At 46.2% G+C, this 16101-nt stretch overlaps 1 protein-coding gene across 1 annotated transcript in view; it reads left to right on the plus strand.

Annotated features, from left to right (window-relative positions):
• Tmc5 (transmembrane channel like 5) overlaps positions 1-14225 on the plus strand; it is a 41569-nt gene extending 27344 nt beyond the window's left edge. The window contains exons 13-21 of the mRNA XM_027940657.2: positions 44-141; positions 714-809; positions 3304-3379; positions 3550-3683; positions 5235-5408; positions 7625-7703; positions 11787-11891; positions 13418-13463; positions 14179-14225. Of these exons, the coding sequence (XP_027796458.2) occupies positions 44-141; positions 714-809; positions 3304-3379; positions 3550-3683; positions 5235-5408; positions 7625-7703; positions 11787-11891; positions 13418-13463; positions 14179-14225 (855 nt within the window). The remainder of the gene's footprint in view (positions 1-43; positions 142-713; positions 810-3303; positions 3380-3549; positions 3684-5234; positions 5409-7624; positions 7704-11786; positions 11892-13417; positions 13464-14178) is intronic.
• The last annotated feature ends 1876 nt before the right edge of the window (positions 14226-16101 follow it).

A 16101-nucleotide genomic window follows, 5' to 3' on the forward strand; every position in this document is an offset into this window, starting at 1 on the left:
GGCCACGTGCCCGCCCCCACCCCGACCCCTCTGTGTCTTACAGTGTTGGGAGACCCTGATTGGCCAGGAAATCTACCGGCTCCTCCTGATGGACTTCGTGTTCTCTTTAGCGGATTCCTTCCTGGGGGAGTTTCTGAGGAGGTGAGTATTTGCTGGTCATGAATACCTGTGCCTGTACCTGACTCCGTGCCTGAAGCCTGGGTCCTCCTTATGGATTTGGGAAATAGCATTCATTTAACAGCAGTAAACACTAACTAAATTTTTGTGGTTGTTTGGCAGGGACTGTAGCTCAGCGGTAGAGTATTTAGCTTGTGCAAGGCCCTGGGTTCTATCCCCAGAACAACAACAACAACAAAAACCACTTTTAGTTTAGAAGAGTTATTTGAATTGGGGAGTGCTGAGTTTATCTGGTTCATACAAAAGGTTTAATAAGCCAAAATGATATTAAAAAGATAATAGGTAGGATATGTTAACAATTCAGGTAACAAAATTCTCTAGAATTATTTAAAAATCGTTTTAGTAGTACCCCACTTGACTGCACTGTATTAATTCCACTTGCCCCTCAATTATTTTTTCAAACACTTGCTGATACTTGGAACTAAGGACTTCATCCTAACCTGGGGAGGGTCTCTGCATCTGATGGTCCTGGCCCCTGGGGAACCTTGTCAGGCGGGAGTGGGGGTTTGGGGACTGACCTCAGGACACTTTCACAGGATCATTGGGAAGCGGTTCATCACAAGCCTTGGCTTACAGGAATTTGACATTGCCAGGAATGTTCTAGAGCTGATCTATGCACAAACTCTGGTGTGGTAAGTCGGCTTGACCCTGACTGAGGGAGGACTTGGCGTTTCATGGGGGGGGGGGTCCCAAATTGTCCCTCCCCCCAGATAATTTGTTCATGTCAATGAATTTAATTTAGATTTAATTTAGCCAGGACTTTGGTGTTTAGGAGGCCTGTTAGGGAACCCGCTGGCAATTTGGAAGCTTACAAACCCATTATTTCAATATGCAGGTTTCCTTCGTGCAAGGTAAAAGGTAGAGATAACAGTACCTGCCTCACAGGGCTTCAGAGAGGATTAAATGAGAAAATGCACATGCTCAGGGCTTAGTGAGCGCCTCACTCAGAAAGGTTTTATAAGTGGGGATACGATGACCACTGTTATTTATTTATTTGGGTGCCAGGGATAGAACTCAGGGGCACTCGACCACTGAGCTCCGTCCCCAGCTCTATTTTGGATCTTATTTACAGACAGGGTCTCACTGAGTTGCTTAAGGCCTCTCCAGAGGCTGCCTTTGAACTCGCAATCCTCCTGCCTCAGCCTCCCGAGCCTCCGGGATTACAGGCGTGCACCACCTCACCCTGCGACACTGTTATCTTTATGAGCACTCTTTAAAAAAAATTGTAAAAATTCATAGCAAGTATGATCACATGGTTGTGTGACCCATCTTCAGAACCTTCTCATCTGGCAAAACTGGAACAACTCTGTACCCAGTATCCGCCACTCCTTTCCTGCGCCTCCTAGCCCCTGGCAACCCCTGATCTACTTTCTGGTTCTGTGAATCTATGTTACACCATCAAAAAAAAAAAAAAAAAAAAAAAAGTGGAGTCAAACAATATTGGTCTTTTTTGTGCCTGGCTTATTTCACAGCACCCTGAGCTCTAGGTGTGTCCACGGGTTGCATTTCCCTGCCAAAGCTGAACAACAGCTCATTGTGTGCAGAAGGCCACATTTTATTTATCCATTCATCGGTCCACCACACGTGGCTGCCACCAATTGGCAATTGTGAATAGTGTCATTCTGAACACAAGTGTGTAGTTATCTCCTTGAGATCCTTTCCCCACTTCTTTCGCATATAGGCCAAGATGTGAAATTGCTGGATCCTGAGATACAGGCACTCCTAAGTTTTTTAACAAATAATGACACAGGGATATCATAATATAACTGGTTTCTTTTACTGCACAACTGGGGATGGAAGCCAGGGCCTCACACAGGCTAAGCAAGTGCTCTACCACTGAGTTACATCCCCAGCCCCTTTTATTGTTTTATTTTGGGACAGTGTCTCACTAAGTGGTGGAGGCTGGCCTCCCACTTGCGATCCTCCTGACCCAGTCTCCTGAGTCACTGGGATTATAAGCACGCACGATTGCACCCAGCCTAATGATGAATTTTAAAAGAAGATGATATAATAACAGAAAAGGGAGTGCATGTTATGGCTGAAGGGAGATAAGGTGAGGAACGTGTTTTCCAAGCTTCACCCTTTTACACTCTCGCCTTGCCAATCTAATCTGGCTTCTTTTGGGGGCACATTGCTACATCATCTGATGTATTATCTACCTAGTACTTTTTTTGGAATTGTTTGCCTTTTTTTTTTTTTTTAAACTCAAATACATTTTTAAAGGAGTCCGCTAGTGCTAGTTGACAGAAATCACAAAGTAACTGGAAAAAATAAGAACAGTCCCACCCTGAAAGTCTTTACCTTGGAGCCAGACCCTGCTGTGTGCCAAGGCTCCCGGTTTAAGGCCTCATCCTGTTCTGGAAACATGGGGGTTAGCGATGGGTAGAAGTTAAAAGACATTCTAACACCAAACTGATTTTCTTCCTGGGCACCAGGAGCACTGAGGGAGAGCTGGAAAGAGGTGTACCCCCAAGCCTCGTCACCTGTACCCCCAAGCCTTGTCCCTGCAGGACCTCGATCCTGCTCCAAAACCGGGTTGATTCCCTCATTTAGGACACACCAGGTTGGGGCTGCCGAAGGCCAGCGGGGGCTTTGGTGGTAGTGTGGAGTCACTTGGCAGAACCTTCCCAGAGCTGGAAAAGGAGCAGCTGGGGACCCTGGTTCACGGCCACACCGCAGTCCCCTCCGTCCATCCACAGGGCTGTCATGGTGGGGTCCCAGAGCCCAGTGGCTCTAGCCATGGAGGTTTGTTCTCTCACGACTCTGGAGGCAGGAAGCCCAAGATCAAGGTGGTGTGGGCAGGGCTGGTTCCTTCCGAGGCCAGGAGAGAAGGACCTGCCTGTCACAGGTCACCACCTCCCTGTGTGGTGGTCCCCCTCTATGCTTGTGTTCTTCTGTGAAGGACACCAGCCCTGTTGGTGACTGGGCCCACCCCAGTGACCTCATTTCAACTTAGCTCCCTCTTTACAGACCCTGTCTCCAAAGACGGGGCACGTTTCGAGGTCCTAGAGGTTAGGACTTCACCACGTGGATTTTATGGGGATGTGACTGACCCCTTTTCTCTGCGCCACCACGTGGGTCCCGACTTCTGGCCCCGCCCCTGGGCTCTGACTCTTGCCTTTTCAGGATTGGAATGTTCTTCTGTCCTCTGCTCCCCTTCATCCAGATGATCACCCTCTTCACCATGTTTTATGTCAAAAACGTGAGTCAGCCTGAGGTCACAGCCCCCCACCCTTCGCTGGGTCTCCTGGGACAGGGAGGTGGCTGGATCTGGGGGGTGGGAGGCACGACAAGGGATGAGGCCCTCCCCAGGCGGGGTCCCTCGGCTGCTCCTCTGGTGCAGATGGGAGGGGACGGCACCTGTCTCCGCAGATCAGCCTGATAGTGAACTTCCAGCCCCCGAGCAAAGCCTGGCGGGCCTCCCAGATGATAACCGTCTTCATCTTCCTGCTCTTCTTCCCGTCCTTCACTGGGGTGCTGTGCACGCTGGCCATCACCATCTGGAGGTAGGGGACGGTGGCCTGGGGTTTGCTTCCCAGGGCAAGTTTTATTATTATCCAGACACGGTGAGGCCGAGGGATCAAGAGTCAGCGGCAATAACCAATAACATTGGTTATTCCCCATTCCCAGGAGGAGGGGACGCTCCATGTCATGGGGGGACACACAGAGAAGCAGCAGGGATGGGGGGGGGGGTAAGCGCCTATACTGTGGTTTCCATGGTAGGGGACGGGCAAGCCAGGGTAGGTAGGATTAGGATTGGCTCCGGGGCCCAGGGCTGCCCTAAGTTGTCTGGTACCTGGCCGTGGAGTGATTGGGGCAGGGGAAGAGACAGGAGTCTGATAAAGGAGACGGTTGCAGTGTGGGCTCTGGATTGATGGGTGCAGCAACCCCGTAGCTCTTGTACCATCCCAGGACCCAGGAGGCCCCTCCCCACACAGGCACGGTGCTCCCTTTGCCTGGGTTCCTTCTTTCCACTCTCTGACTCTCAGCTGCAGGCCTGTCTCCTCCATCCAGCCCTCCCCATCATCCGTGTGTACCTGATGGACCTTCCCATCCTCCTCGGTCCACCCTTCTCCCCACCCCTCTATCTCAGGCCTGAATTTCTTTCCATCATCCCTCCATTCAAAGTCAGAAATGCCTTTGTCTAATTACTTACTCATGGATTTGTCCAATGTTCCCACTCGAATGTCAGTCCAAGGGGGAAAGACGAGGCCTGTCTTGTTTAATATAGAATCCCCGGGCTGGCCAGCCCAGTACCTAGGAGAAGTCAAATAAACCTCGGTAGAAAGAATGAAGGAAAGGGGTGGGGGGTTGACCTGGGGGATGCAGGTGAAATTGGAGCCACCTGGGACTCAAGCAGCTTCAGGGCATGTTGCAATGTCCCTTGTCCTCCTATGAGAGCCACTGGTCTCTCCCTCTCCTCCTTATTGCCCTCTGGTTTCTGCTGGTGCATAACTGACTGCCCATGACGGACAGCTTCAGCCCCCAGAGCTAGCAGGCTTCCCTCTTGGGGTTTCCTAAATCAATTTTCCAAGAAAGTGACTCTCTGCCCACATTTACTTCTTTAATCCAAGGTACCACAGAGGTCACTGCCTGTTCTTTGAATTGACCTCTGTTGGGTCAGGTGGTACCTCTGGTCCTAGAACCAGTCATTCCAGAGGGGCTGTGAGCCAGAGGGCTTCTTCTGGAAGGGGAGGAGTGTGGGTAGAGAAGGCAACACCTGCTCTTTCCAGTCGCAGAGCCTAAAAAGGACCCTTGCTAGCAGGGCACAGCAGTGCTCATCTATAACCCCAGTGGCCCGAGAGGCTGAGGCAGGAGGATTACGAGTTCAAAGCCAGCCTCAGCACCTTAGTGAGGCCCTTAGCAGCTCAGCGAGACCCTGTCTCAAAATAAAAAAAATAAAGAAAAAAGGGGGGATGGGGATGTGGCTCAGTGGTTGAGTGCCTCTGGGTTCAATTCCCAGTATCAAAACCAGCAAAGCAAACAAAAATCCTGGTTCTAGAATGCCCACCTCTGAGTCTGGTGCCAGAGATGTTTTTCCACCCGGGTTTTTCCAGACTGAAACCTTCAGCCGACTGCGGCCCATTTCGAGGTCTGCCTTCCTTCATTTACTCTGTCTACCGCTGGATCGACACCCTGAGCGGGCGGCCTGGCTACCAGTGGGTGGTGTGGATCTATCACAACCTCATCGGCAGCGTGCACTTCTTTTTCATCCTCACACTCATCGTGTTGTAAGTGGGGTGCCTCCTGGAACCAGGGGGGAGGCCAAGAGCTGCTGTCGTTGGCACAAGATGAGCCCAGCCCTCGGGGTGCTTTGGTTGCAAAGCAGAGACCTACGGTGTAGCTTTGTGTTTGGGATGGTCCCCACTCTATCTCTGAATACGTGGTTTTCTGTTTTATTTTTTATTGGTTTATTTGTTTGTGGTGCTGAGGATGAGACCCCAGGGCCTTGTGCATGCAAGGCAAGCGCGCGACCAGCTGAGCTATGTCTCCAGCCCTGGTAGTTTTTTTTAAAAAGAGTTTTTTGAATATCTTCTCTGAGTTTTTTGGTCCCCAAGGTATATAAAGAGAGCAATATCCACTTTGCCCCTTTCGAGAGATGATAAGAGAATAAAATGAAAAGAAGGATATGAGATCTTAGGAAAATTATAGGTATGATTCCTTCTGGGATTGTGATATGAAAAAAAAATTGGTTTGGGCATTATTTGCTACATTAGGATATTTATTTATTTATTTATTTTAAAAAGGTCCATTTCTGGCTTCTAGTAAAAAAAGTAGGTTTGTTACCCCTGTGCCTATTTTCCTGCACAGAGTAGTTGGTTGGTTGATTATGGCAGTTGCTGATGAGAAGCTTGACCCTGGTGTCATTTGAGATGGCAACTTCTTCTTTTTCTTCTTTTTATCTTTTAATATTTTTTTAGTTGTCAATGGATCTTTATTTTTATTATTTATATGTGGTGCTGAGAGTCGAAGCCAGGGCCTCCCACACGCCAGGCAAGAGCTCTACCACTGAGCCCCAGCCCCAGCCGAGGATGGCTCCTTCTTGTACAGAGAGTCAGAACTCAAAGGCACGGAGTCCCGGAGCCAGGTGGTGTAGACAGTGTGGGGTGATCCCTCCATTTCACAGAGGGAGGCGATGAGATTTACAGAGATGGGGTGACCTGCCGAGACAGGTTCCAGGCCCCAGGGCCTGTTAGTGGCAGGAGAGGCTAGAACCGGGTCTCCCTGTTCCCACTTACGCCTTCCCTCCCCGGCACCACGTTGCCACTGGCTTCCTTAGAACGCTGAGTTCTCCTGATGGCTTTGCTCCTGTCCCCTTCTAACTGACTGGGTTTGTGTTCTTTGCAGTCACACTTCTGACACCAAATGTGTGTGAGGGGTGGTGGTGGGGGGCTTGCCCTTTCACACCAACCAATTCTTTAACTCCCCGGACACCAGCTGGGTGTCCTACAGTTCACTTTAGTTCTGACATTCGTGTCACACTCCCCAAGGGTTCAGTCCTATGAGTCCACCACCACTTCAGACGCTGCTCCCAAGACCCACTTATGACCGACCGGCTATCAATTTGAGGGTTCCCCTCAACCCCCTCCTCAGATTTGATAATTTGCTAAGATGACTCACCGATCTCTGGAAAATACGATTACCAGTTTATGATAGAGAATGTAACTCAAGTAGAGCCAAGTGGAAGAGATGTCAAGGACAAGGTGTGACGGAGGGGGTGGCGTGGTGACTCCACGTCCACTCCTAGGCAGGCATGCTTGATGATGAAATCTTTGGTGTTTAACTTGATTTCCAGCCATTCTGTCCTGCCCACGGTCACGAGGGACAGGCGCTGAAAGGTCCAACCCTTTCATCATACCTTGGTCTTTCCGGTGGCTGCCCTCCATCCTGAAACCATCTGGGGGCCATCGGCAACCAGACATTTCATTCACATTCAAAGGACACTCTGGAGACGCCAAGGAATTTAGTGTTGGTGTGCCAGGGACAAAAGATTAGATAGGTAGACAGACAGACAGACAGACATCTGGGAGCTGGTTAGAAATGCAGAATCTGATCTCTGCCCCAGAGCTACTAAATGAGAATATGCATTTGAACCCAATCCCAAGAAATGTGTATTACCTGAAGTTTGAACAGCATTGTCCAAATTCACAAACTCGAGATGCATCTTGGAACCATGCATATGTCTGACCGCACGCCCAGAGACATGCAACTCGTGGGTCTGAAGACCGGTCAAAGTGTGGGTCTTATCTGCACCTCCCAGGTGATCTCATGTGCAGCCCGGTGAAGAACCATTACTCTATTGCATTTAGCCTGAAACTCACGGTGATCAGAACTTTCAGGAACATAGTGGAGTCAAAACCCATTTGCAAGCAAATATTCCAGTCCCCTTGTACCCAGTTGGCATTTGGAGCCTGCAACTGTCACCCTGTCCCTTCTTCTCTTCCAGAATCATCACCTATCTTTACTGGCAGATCACAGAGGGAAGGAAGATTATGATCAGGCTTCTCCATGAACAGATCATTAATGTAAGTCTCACTGGGTCCTGTGTTATCCTTCTCCTTTAAAACCCTTTATAGTAGACATTTCCAAACATACTCCAAAACAGAGACAGAAAATAGTACAATGAACCCCCATAAGCCCACCATCCAGCCCCGGCAACCATCAGTCAACCGTTTGAAACTCTCATTGTATCTACACTACATCTTCCCTGCAAATCTCTGCATTATTTTAAAGCAAATCTTAGGCCTTGCATTATTTTTTTTATCTGTTTAAAATTTTATATGCATCTCTTTGAGATAAAGACTTTAAAAACATACCCACAATATATCCTCATTGCACCTAAAAGAAAACTTACCAAGAATTGACTGTGATCATCTGATACCCAATGTCAAGCTTCCCCACGGTTCCTTCCAGGCTCTTTTTGCATCATAGACGAGCAACGCTGTTCACCGTAGTGTATCTGCTGTTTCCTTTGTGAGCCGGTGACTGATTGGGAGCCACTGCTGGATGTCACTGCCCAGCATCACAAGAGAGTATCAAACCAAATCTCACTAGCCTGGGAAAGAGCAAAACTCCAACTCTGAAGTACAGATTCTACTTAATGTGCATGATTTTCACACTGTAGTAAAGTTGGAAAATCACAAGTCAACATCTTCTTGGGGACCCTCTGTACTTCATGGGTGGTGCTGTGCCCCTCTGTGACATCCCCTTCAGATAGACAATGTCTGACTGTCTAATTTCTGTGATGTTAAGAGCGATAATTACCTTGAAATGCAGCACCTAGAGGAAAGTCAGCGTAAATGCATGATTTGTTTCCTTTATTTACATTTTCATAATGTTGAGTCCACATCCTTGGGTATTAGTTGGTTAGAGCTGCTGTAACAAACACCACCAATTTGGTGACTTGAAACAACAGAGATTTATTATCTCAGAAATTTATCATCAAGTCAGAAGTTCAAAATTAAAAAGTTGACAGGGTTCCTGGTTCCTTCTGAGGCTGTGAAGGAGAATCTGATCCATGCCTCTGTCTTACTTTTGGTCACTGCTGGTCACCCTTGGTGTTCCTTGGCTTGGGGTTTCATAATGCCAATCTCTGTCTCCATCTTTACAAGGACTTTTTCTCGATTTCTTCTTCTCTTCTTTTCTAAGGACTTCTCATTGGGTTTAGGGTCTATTCTAATTCAGGCTGATCTCATCCCACAATCCTTAATTTAATTGCATCTACAAAGACCTTATTCCCACCTAAGGTCATATTCACAGATCCTGGCATTTGAACTTGAACATATCTTTTTAAAAGGGGGACACACTATTCAATCCATTACACCTAACAACTTCCAAATACAGCCTATGGGGATTTTAAAATTATCATTATGAATGTAAAGTTTAAGTATATGTTGATATCTTTAAATCACAGTCATTTTTTAAAACTTAGGGCTCATTTTTCTTTTTAATATTTATTTTTCAATTGTAGTTAGGCACAATACCTTTATTTTACTTATTTATTTTTATGTGGTGCTGAGGATCGAACCCAGGGCCTCGCACGTGCTAGGCAAGCGCTCTACTGCTGAGCCACAACCCCAAAATAGCAGTCATTTTTATGCTCAAAGAGTCTCATTTGCTAGAAAAAAACCTAAAGAATTGAATTAACTTCTGGGTTCTTTTGACATGACACCAGAAGTATTTGATAGGATCCTTACTCTCCAAAAGAAACAGATGTTCTAGGTTCATCTTGGTTCATTTCCTGTTACAGAAGAGGAAGCAGCTGTTCCTTCAAAGAGTCTTTGTGAAATGGTAGTTAGAGACCATTGTCTAGGCACGGGGGTGCTTATTGATCCTGGGCTGATTTTCTATCCTTCTAAGTACTAACATGGCTGTGATATGAGATCTTGTATCTAGACATTTGGGAAAGAAATAGGACTCCCAGTGTCTTATCTACTTATCTGTGGGGTTTCAGATAATTTGAGTTTATTCTTTCAGAAGGTAAAGGAAGGGCGTGGGTTAGTAATGCTCTTTTTCCTCACCCCCAGAAGCTTTACCAATGCTCCTCTGAAGCAGACCTCTGAATGTTTTGGGCAAGTCTTATGCAGATCTCAACATAGGAAGGATTTGATTCTAAAGCCTTGGGTTTGTAAGGGCAGTGCCAGGTAAACCGGGGAGAGGTTTGGATGACGTCATTTGAAGGCAGCATGAGCATCACTACAGACCTTCCTGCTTGGGAGTCTCACCCAGAGGATGGACCCCAAAGGCAGGGACATCATCTCCAGAAGAACCCAGTCAAAGGCTTGGGAATAGACTTTGCAACAATCCTTCTCAAAGAATGACCACTGGCATAAAATGTTAGAAATACAAATTCCCGATACTTCCCTAATGATACCAATTCAGGCAACACGTAACATTTACTGAGCACTTACATGATGCCTGGCATTGTTTTAAGTGATGAACAAAATATATATATATATATAATTGAATCCTAACTAGGGCACATGTGTTTCTTTAAACTCCCCATTTTAAATTAGGGAAACCAAAGCCTACAGATTGCATTGATTCATCCTTAATTGTAGGGTTACTACATGGAGGAACAGAAAACTCCAAAGTTTGTGTTCTTAAACACAATATTGTTTACCTCTCTGAATAAAAATTGATCGGGGAAAGCCTAGGAGTTTGCATTTTTGCACACTCTTAGGTAACTCTAATTCATCCTAGAGAGTGGAGACAGCTGCTACAGGCCAGAGATTTCTAAACACGTTGGCTGCATCCAAGACACCTGGAGGACTTGTTAAAAATTCCCAAGGACATTTTTTTCCTTACAGAAGAATCTGAATTAATTAATAGAAGAGGAATAAGAGATGTAGAAAATAGCTTTGAAGCAAATAATACACAGGTGGAATATTCTACATATTTCCTGCTGTAGGGATTTTCAAGGAAGTGATTACTCTCTCCAAGGAGAAGACGTGTTCCCTTCTTTAGTTCCTCTGTCCAATTTTGAATTGTTCATCTCCATCAACACAGAGATCAAGTGGACCAAGGAAACCCACTGGACAGCCTTTGGGACAGAGCCCTGAGGTCTGGCATCTCAGCAGGAAGACAGGACACAGCCAGGCAGTACCAGGTTGTAGAATAGGCTCTGGGGCAGGAGTGTGCCAAGAAGGGGGACACGGTTACAAATGCAGGTTCTTGGATCCAGAGTCATAGACACCAACCATGGACCCAGACAGAATTTAGGCACAGGCAAGGCTTTATTTAGGGCCAGAAGTAAGACACAGCATAATCCGAGAGAGTCCGGCCGGCTCAAGCAAAGATCAAAGGTGTACAGTTCCATGGCAACTGTGGGGTGGGAAAGACTCAGTCTCTTGATGTCATCACATACGCAGAGGTGGGACTTCAGTTCACCTGTGCCCTTCTTCATGGAACACCTGTCTCATGACTCTCCTAGCTCCACCTAGGGGTGTGCTTTTTACCATGTGAATAAGGTACAGGTGACTTCAGGGACTATTCTACACCTGCGTTTGCCCCAATCCCAATTCCCCTTATCTTCTGGGAAAGTTTCTAATATTGCCATTTTCAGAATAGGGTAGCCCCACCTTGTTTGATGGTAGCCGGCATTTCTGCTGACCACAGAGTCTCAGAAGGCTGAGCTCACTTTCCCAGCTTCCCATCTCCTGGTGGGTTACCTCACTCTCCTAGTCTTGAAGTCTACTTGATCTTCTAACTCCTGATTTTCTGGCCTGGCTGAGAAACCCACATAAGACTCAGAGCTCACTTGGCTATCTTTTTCCCCTGAGAGGTATTATCTTAATCCAGGGGATCCTGACTGTGTCAATACCGAAACCTTCAGTTACTTCTAGTTCTAGGCTAGAGGAGGGTCTTGCCCAAGCCTGGTAGGGGAATTGCTTTGGAGGAGCCTCTTACAATGCAGGAGGGCTCTGGGGGTCAGGGTAGGGGGTCACTGGCCTTGCTGTGAAATGCTTCTTCTCTTTTCATCAAAAGAAAATATGAAAACAGTCTCCATCCCACTTCTGGTACCTTCTTTTAACCAATTTCTCCTTAATACTACACCATCATTCATTCACCCATGGTTTGATTTTTGTTTTTCTTTTCCTTCTTGGCAGGAGGGCAAAGATAAGATGTTCCTGATAGAGAAGTTGATCAAGCTACAGGATATGGAGAAGAGAGCGAACCCCAGCGCACTGATCCTGGAAAGGAGGGAGGTGGAGGTGAGGCCAGAGGCTGCCCCGGGAGCTCAGGGATGCAGACTAGCCCTTTGTGAAAAGTGCATCTGGGAACTAGAGACCAAGCTGTTGGGGTCACATAAGGGCTCTTCACTTTCTATGTTTAAGCATTTCTGTGGTTTTTCAATTAAAAAAAAAATCAATTGATATCAGGTACACTGGCACACTCCTGTGATCCCAGCAACTCAGGAGGCTGAGTCAGGAGGATCACAAGTTCAAAGCCAGCCTCAGCAACTTAGTGAGGCCCTGAGCAACTCAGGAAGACCCTATCTCAAAATAACAAATAAAAAGGGCTGGGGATGGGGCTCCGTGGTAAAGCATCTCTGGGTTCAATCTCTAGTACAAAAAAAAAAAAAAAATCAGTTGATGATTTAACATATTCCATGGTTGGCTTGTTCTAGATGCTGGATTATTGAGAACAAAACAAAGCCCCTGTCCTCACAGAGCTCACATTTGTTCTCTAAAACCCGCTGATGCAGAGGTATATCCTGCTGAGATGAAAAGTACCCCAACATCTCATCCCACCATTAATGCTTCAGCGTATATTCTTCCAGATCTTCTTTCCCTGGGCACAGGCAGTCACGCCTCTATCTACTGACACTTTATTACAAAAGTGGGGCCATATTATATAAATAGTATCATAACTCTACCACGATATACACCTAACACTGTATCTTGAATATTATTTTATTCTGTACCTATTTAGCCATTTCATTTATTCCCAGGTGTTTTTGTTTTTTTTTTAATACTTAAAATAGTGTGTAATGAAGCACTTTTTGTTAGAATTATCTTAGGCGAGAATTGCTGCCACAGGTCATGCATGTAATAATGCTAAGAGATATTGCTGTATCACCCTCTTAAAAAGATTCTGCTGACTTTAGTCCTGCCAAGAGGGTATAAAGAGGGCAGAAAGCCCTGCTCCAATTCCAAAGCCTCTGCCTGCTTCCTTGGTGCCCTGGAAAATACAGATAAATAGGAAATCCACCTCAATTCAAATGGAAAGTGTGACCTTTTTTTTTAATATTTATTTTTTAGTTTTAGGTGGTCACAATATCTTTATTTTATTTTTATGTGGTGCTGAGAATCGAACCCAGTGCCTCACGCATGCTAAGCGAGCGCACTACCCCTTGAGCCACATCTCCAGCCCGGAAGGTGTGATCTTGACACTGTAATTTATTATCGGTCGCATGTTAATACTGCCAGCATTATTTGGGGAAGGGATCTAGAGGCTCAACTCGAATCCTCTCAGCCACCTGTCATGTTTGTACCCTCGTCACCTTAGGTCCTAATACGACCCGGCCCATTGTAAACACTCAGTAAATATCTGTGGAATGAATGAATGAAATCATTGTCCCTAAAACGCAATACTTCTGTGGCTGAGGCTTGGTCTTAATCACCAGTCCTTCGTTTTAAAGTAATGAGAAGTTCACAAAACACACCAACTGTGCCACAAGACCCAGGACCTACGTTCTTTCCCAGTGACATGGTGGCCTTTTTTCCTTTCTTTTCAGCAACAAGTGCCTTTGCATTGGGGGGAACAGGCTGCTGCTGCTCCTGGTAAGCAATGGAACTGTCAGAGAGTAAGACACTAACTTGTCCCAGTTCACGACACAGCCCAAGGCAGAGGGTCAGCATTGCTCCGTGGATCATGGGATGCAAACGGGCTGAAGCAAAAATCCAAGAATAATTGTTTTCTGTCTGTCCTAAGACGGGAGTTTGCAACGTCACCAGAACCTGGTTCCTCTCTGGGGTTCTTTTCCATGTTAGTTTGTTTTGCAAATAGTCTCCTCCTGATAATTGCAAAACCTTTTTTATCAACCCCTCGTATCTCCTTGGGTTCAGTCTAGTGGGAAAGAGCAGGGGACCTAGAATTCTCCTGGCATTTCATTGAATCTGCTGGGGCAGTGCGCCCATCCATGAGCCGATCGCTGTGGCTTTGAAGATGTGGCGGTTTCCTTGGTCAGATCTGAGTGACATGCTGCAGCTGTGGGTACAGCCATAGAGATGACAGGCACTGAGAGAGGGAGGGGTGATGTCAGAAGGGGAACAAATGCTGGGGGGGGGGGGGGACAAACCAACCCTTTTGTCTTTTGTGGATAGCGTTTACTGAGACAGCATGGCGGGAATTCAAGGGAGGATTCCAGAAAGTAAAAGGGGGGAGATCAAGGAGGCCTGAGAAGCCGTGGGACCTTTGAGATCCATCTGGTCACTCCCTTACAGAGACAGGGCAGTGTGGGTTTGCACTGACCACTCTCTCCTGTGTCCAACCCAGACCTGCGATTCAGGCGATCATTTCAAGAAGATAATCGAAAGGTGTGACGATCATCCTAAAGAGACACCCATCAAATGAAGAAAGAAAATAAAAGGGGGAACACTTCTTCCATGATACCTGGGCCTCTAGGAAGAGGAAGCCACACCTTAAGCAGGAACCGGAACTGACCCTCAGTGTAAATGCCAAAGTCAAATTGGGCCGCCTCTGCTACTTTTGAAACCCAACTGCTGATTTTTCAAGGTGGCCTACTCGAGGATTTCCCAGTAAAGACTGTTGTGATATTGAAATTACCCCACAAAACCATGGTTAGAGATAATCTGGGAATAGTCCATTTTGTCTCCAAGAATTTTTGTTTGTTTGAACGACTGGTCCTTAGGAATCTCTCTTCCCACAGTTCCCAGGACCTGGCAAAGGTTTACAAACTGGTGCTAAGAAAAGTGGTCCAGATTGAATAAAACGTGGTACTCAATCAGGGATACAAAGCGTCTGAATTGTGAAACTTGCATTTGTTGGTGATTTAGAATTAAAACATCCCCCATGTGACCCAAAGGTGCAATAAAGTCTTATCTCTGAAACTTTATTTCATATCAAGTACAAGAGCTTTGGGGTTAGACCAGGGTAGGGAAGGTAGGGGAGAAAAGTTGTCCCCTAAGGTTTTACACATGATCATCAGAATCTTAGGCTGCACCCATCATGAAATTAGTGGTGGTGTAGGGTGCATATGAAATGAATGTGTGTGTGTATGGTGGGTTTTTTTTTTTTTTTTTTTGTAGATTTGCCAAATGATTGACAAGGAGAACCTCTTTGTTCTTAAAACTGAGGGGTTCAGGGCTGGGGCTGGGGCTCAGCATTAGTGCACTTGCCTGGTATATGTGAGGCACATACTGTGTATAAATGAATAAAGATCTATCAACTAGAAGAATGTTTAAAAAAAACATTAAAAATAAAACTGAAGGGTTCATAGGCCTCACCTCCACTTTTCAATAGTACCGTGGGCCAGGTGCTGTAGCTCATGCCCATAATCCCAGTGGCTTGGGAGGGTGAGGCAGGAGGATCATGAGTTCAAAGCCAGACCCAGCAAGGTGAGGCGTTAAGCAACTCAGGGAGATCCTGTCTCTAAATACAAAATAGGCCTGGGGATGGGGTTCAGTGGTGGAGTGCTTGTGAGTTCAATCCCTGGTACCCACTCCCCTCTGGTGGGTGGGGGGAGGACCAATAGCACCATGAACTACAGACCAAACCTTCAATACATGGGACTTTGTGGGGGTGCTTGATTCTAATCACAGTGCTTTCTGTGGCCATTTAATTAGAGAACCTCTGTGTTTTTTAGGATGAATAGGGAGAGCTTCTTTTGAGTTTATGCAGGATCTGATCCTTCAAGTGGCTGCCGTGAAACCAGTTCGTTTCTTATGAGGCAATGAGACATCGTGTGTGAAGTTCAATTATGAGGAGTGACTGAAGTAGTGAACAACTTGCATAGGTTTTTATAATCTTTGAATTGATGGCAAGCGTTAAGAATTAAGCTCATGCCAAATCAATGTTACATTCTTATGCCACTTTTTGAGGAGGAAGTTCCAATTTGAAGCAATTTGAAATTGTATCATTTCCTTTAAAAGGAAGGCCAGTGCTTAAAAAAAGATGGATGATATCTTAGTGCCTGTCAATGAGCTTAATTCTTTTTTCTATCTTTTAGTATTGGCAGCATTTAAGAGGAATTTTAAAAGTTGGGAATTTTCCATAGCATTTACATCTGACCAACTGCTAGACAGAACCAAAGACAGGTGCTCAGGTGTGGACAGAAAAGTTCTGAATTATGACTAACACCTTAGCTGGCACAGTGGCTCATGCCTATAATCCCAGTGACTCAGGAGGCTGAGGCAAGGGGGATTGCAAGTTCAAGTCCAGCCTCAACAATCTATTGAT

This window comes from Marmota flaviventris, chromosome 19, assembly GCF_047511675.1.
Source record: "Marmota flaviventris isolate mMarFla1 chromosome 19, mMarFla1.hap1, whole genome shotgun sequence".
NCBI lineage: Eukaryota > Metazoa > Chordata > Mammalia > Rodentia > Sciuridae > Marmota > Marmota flaviventris.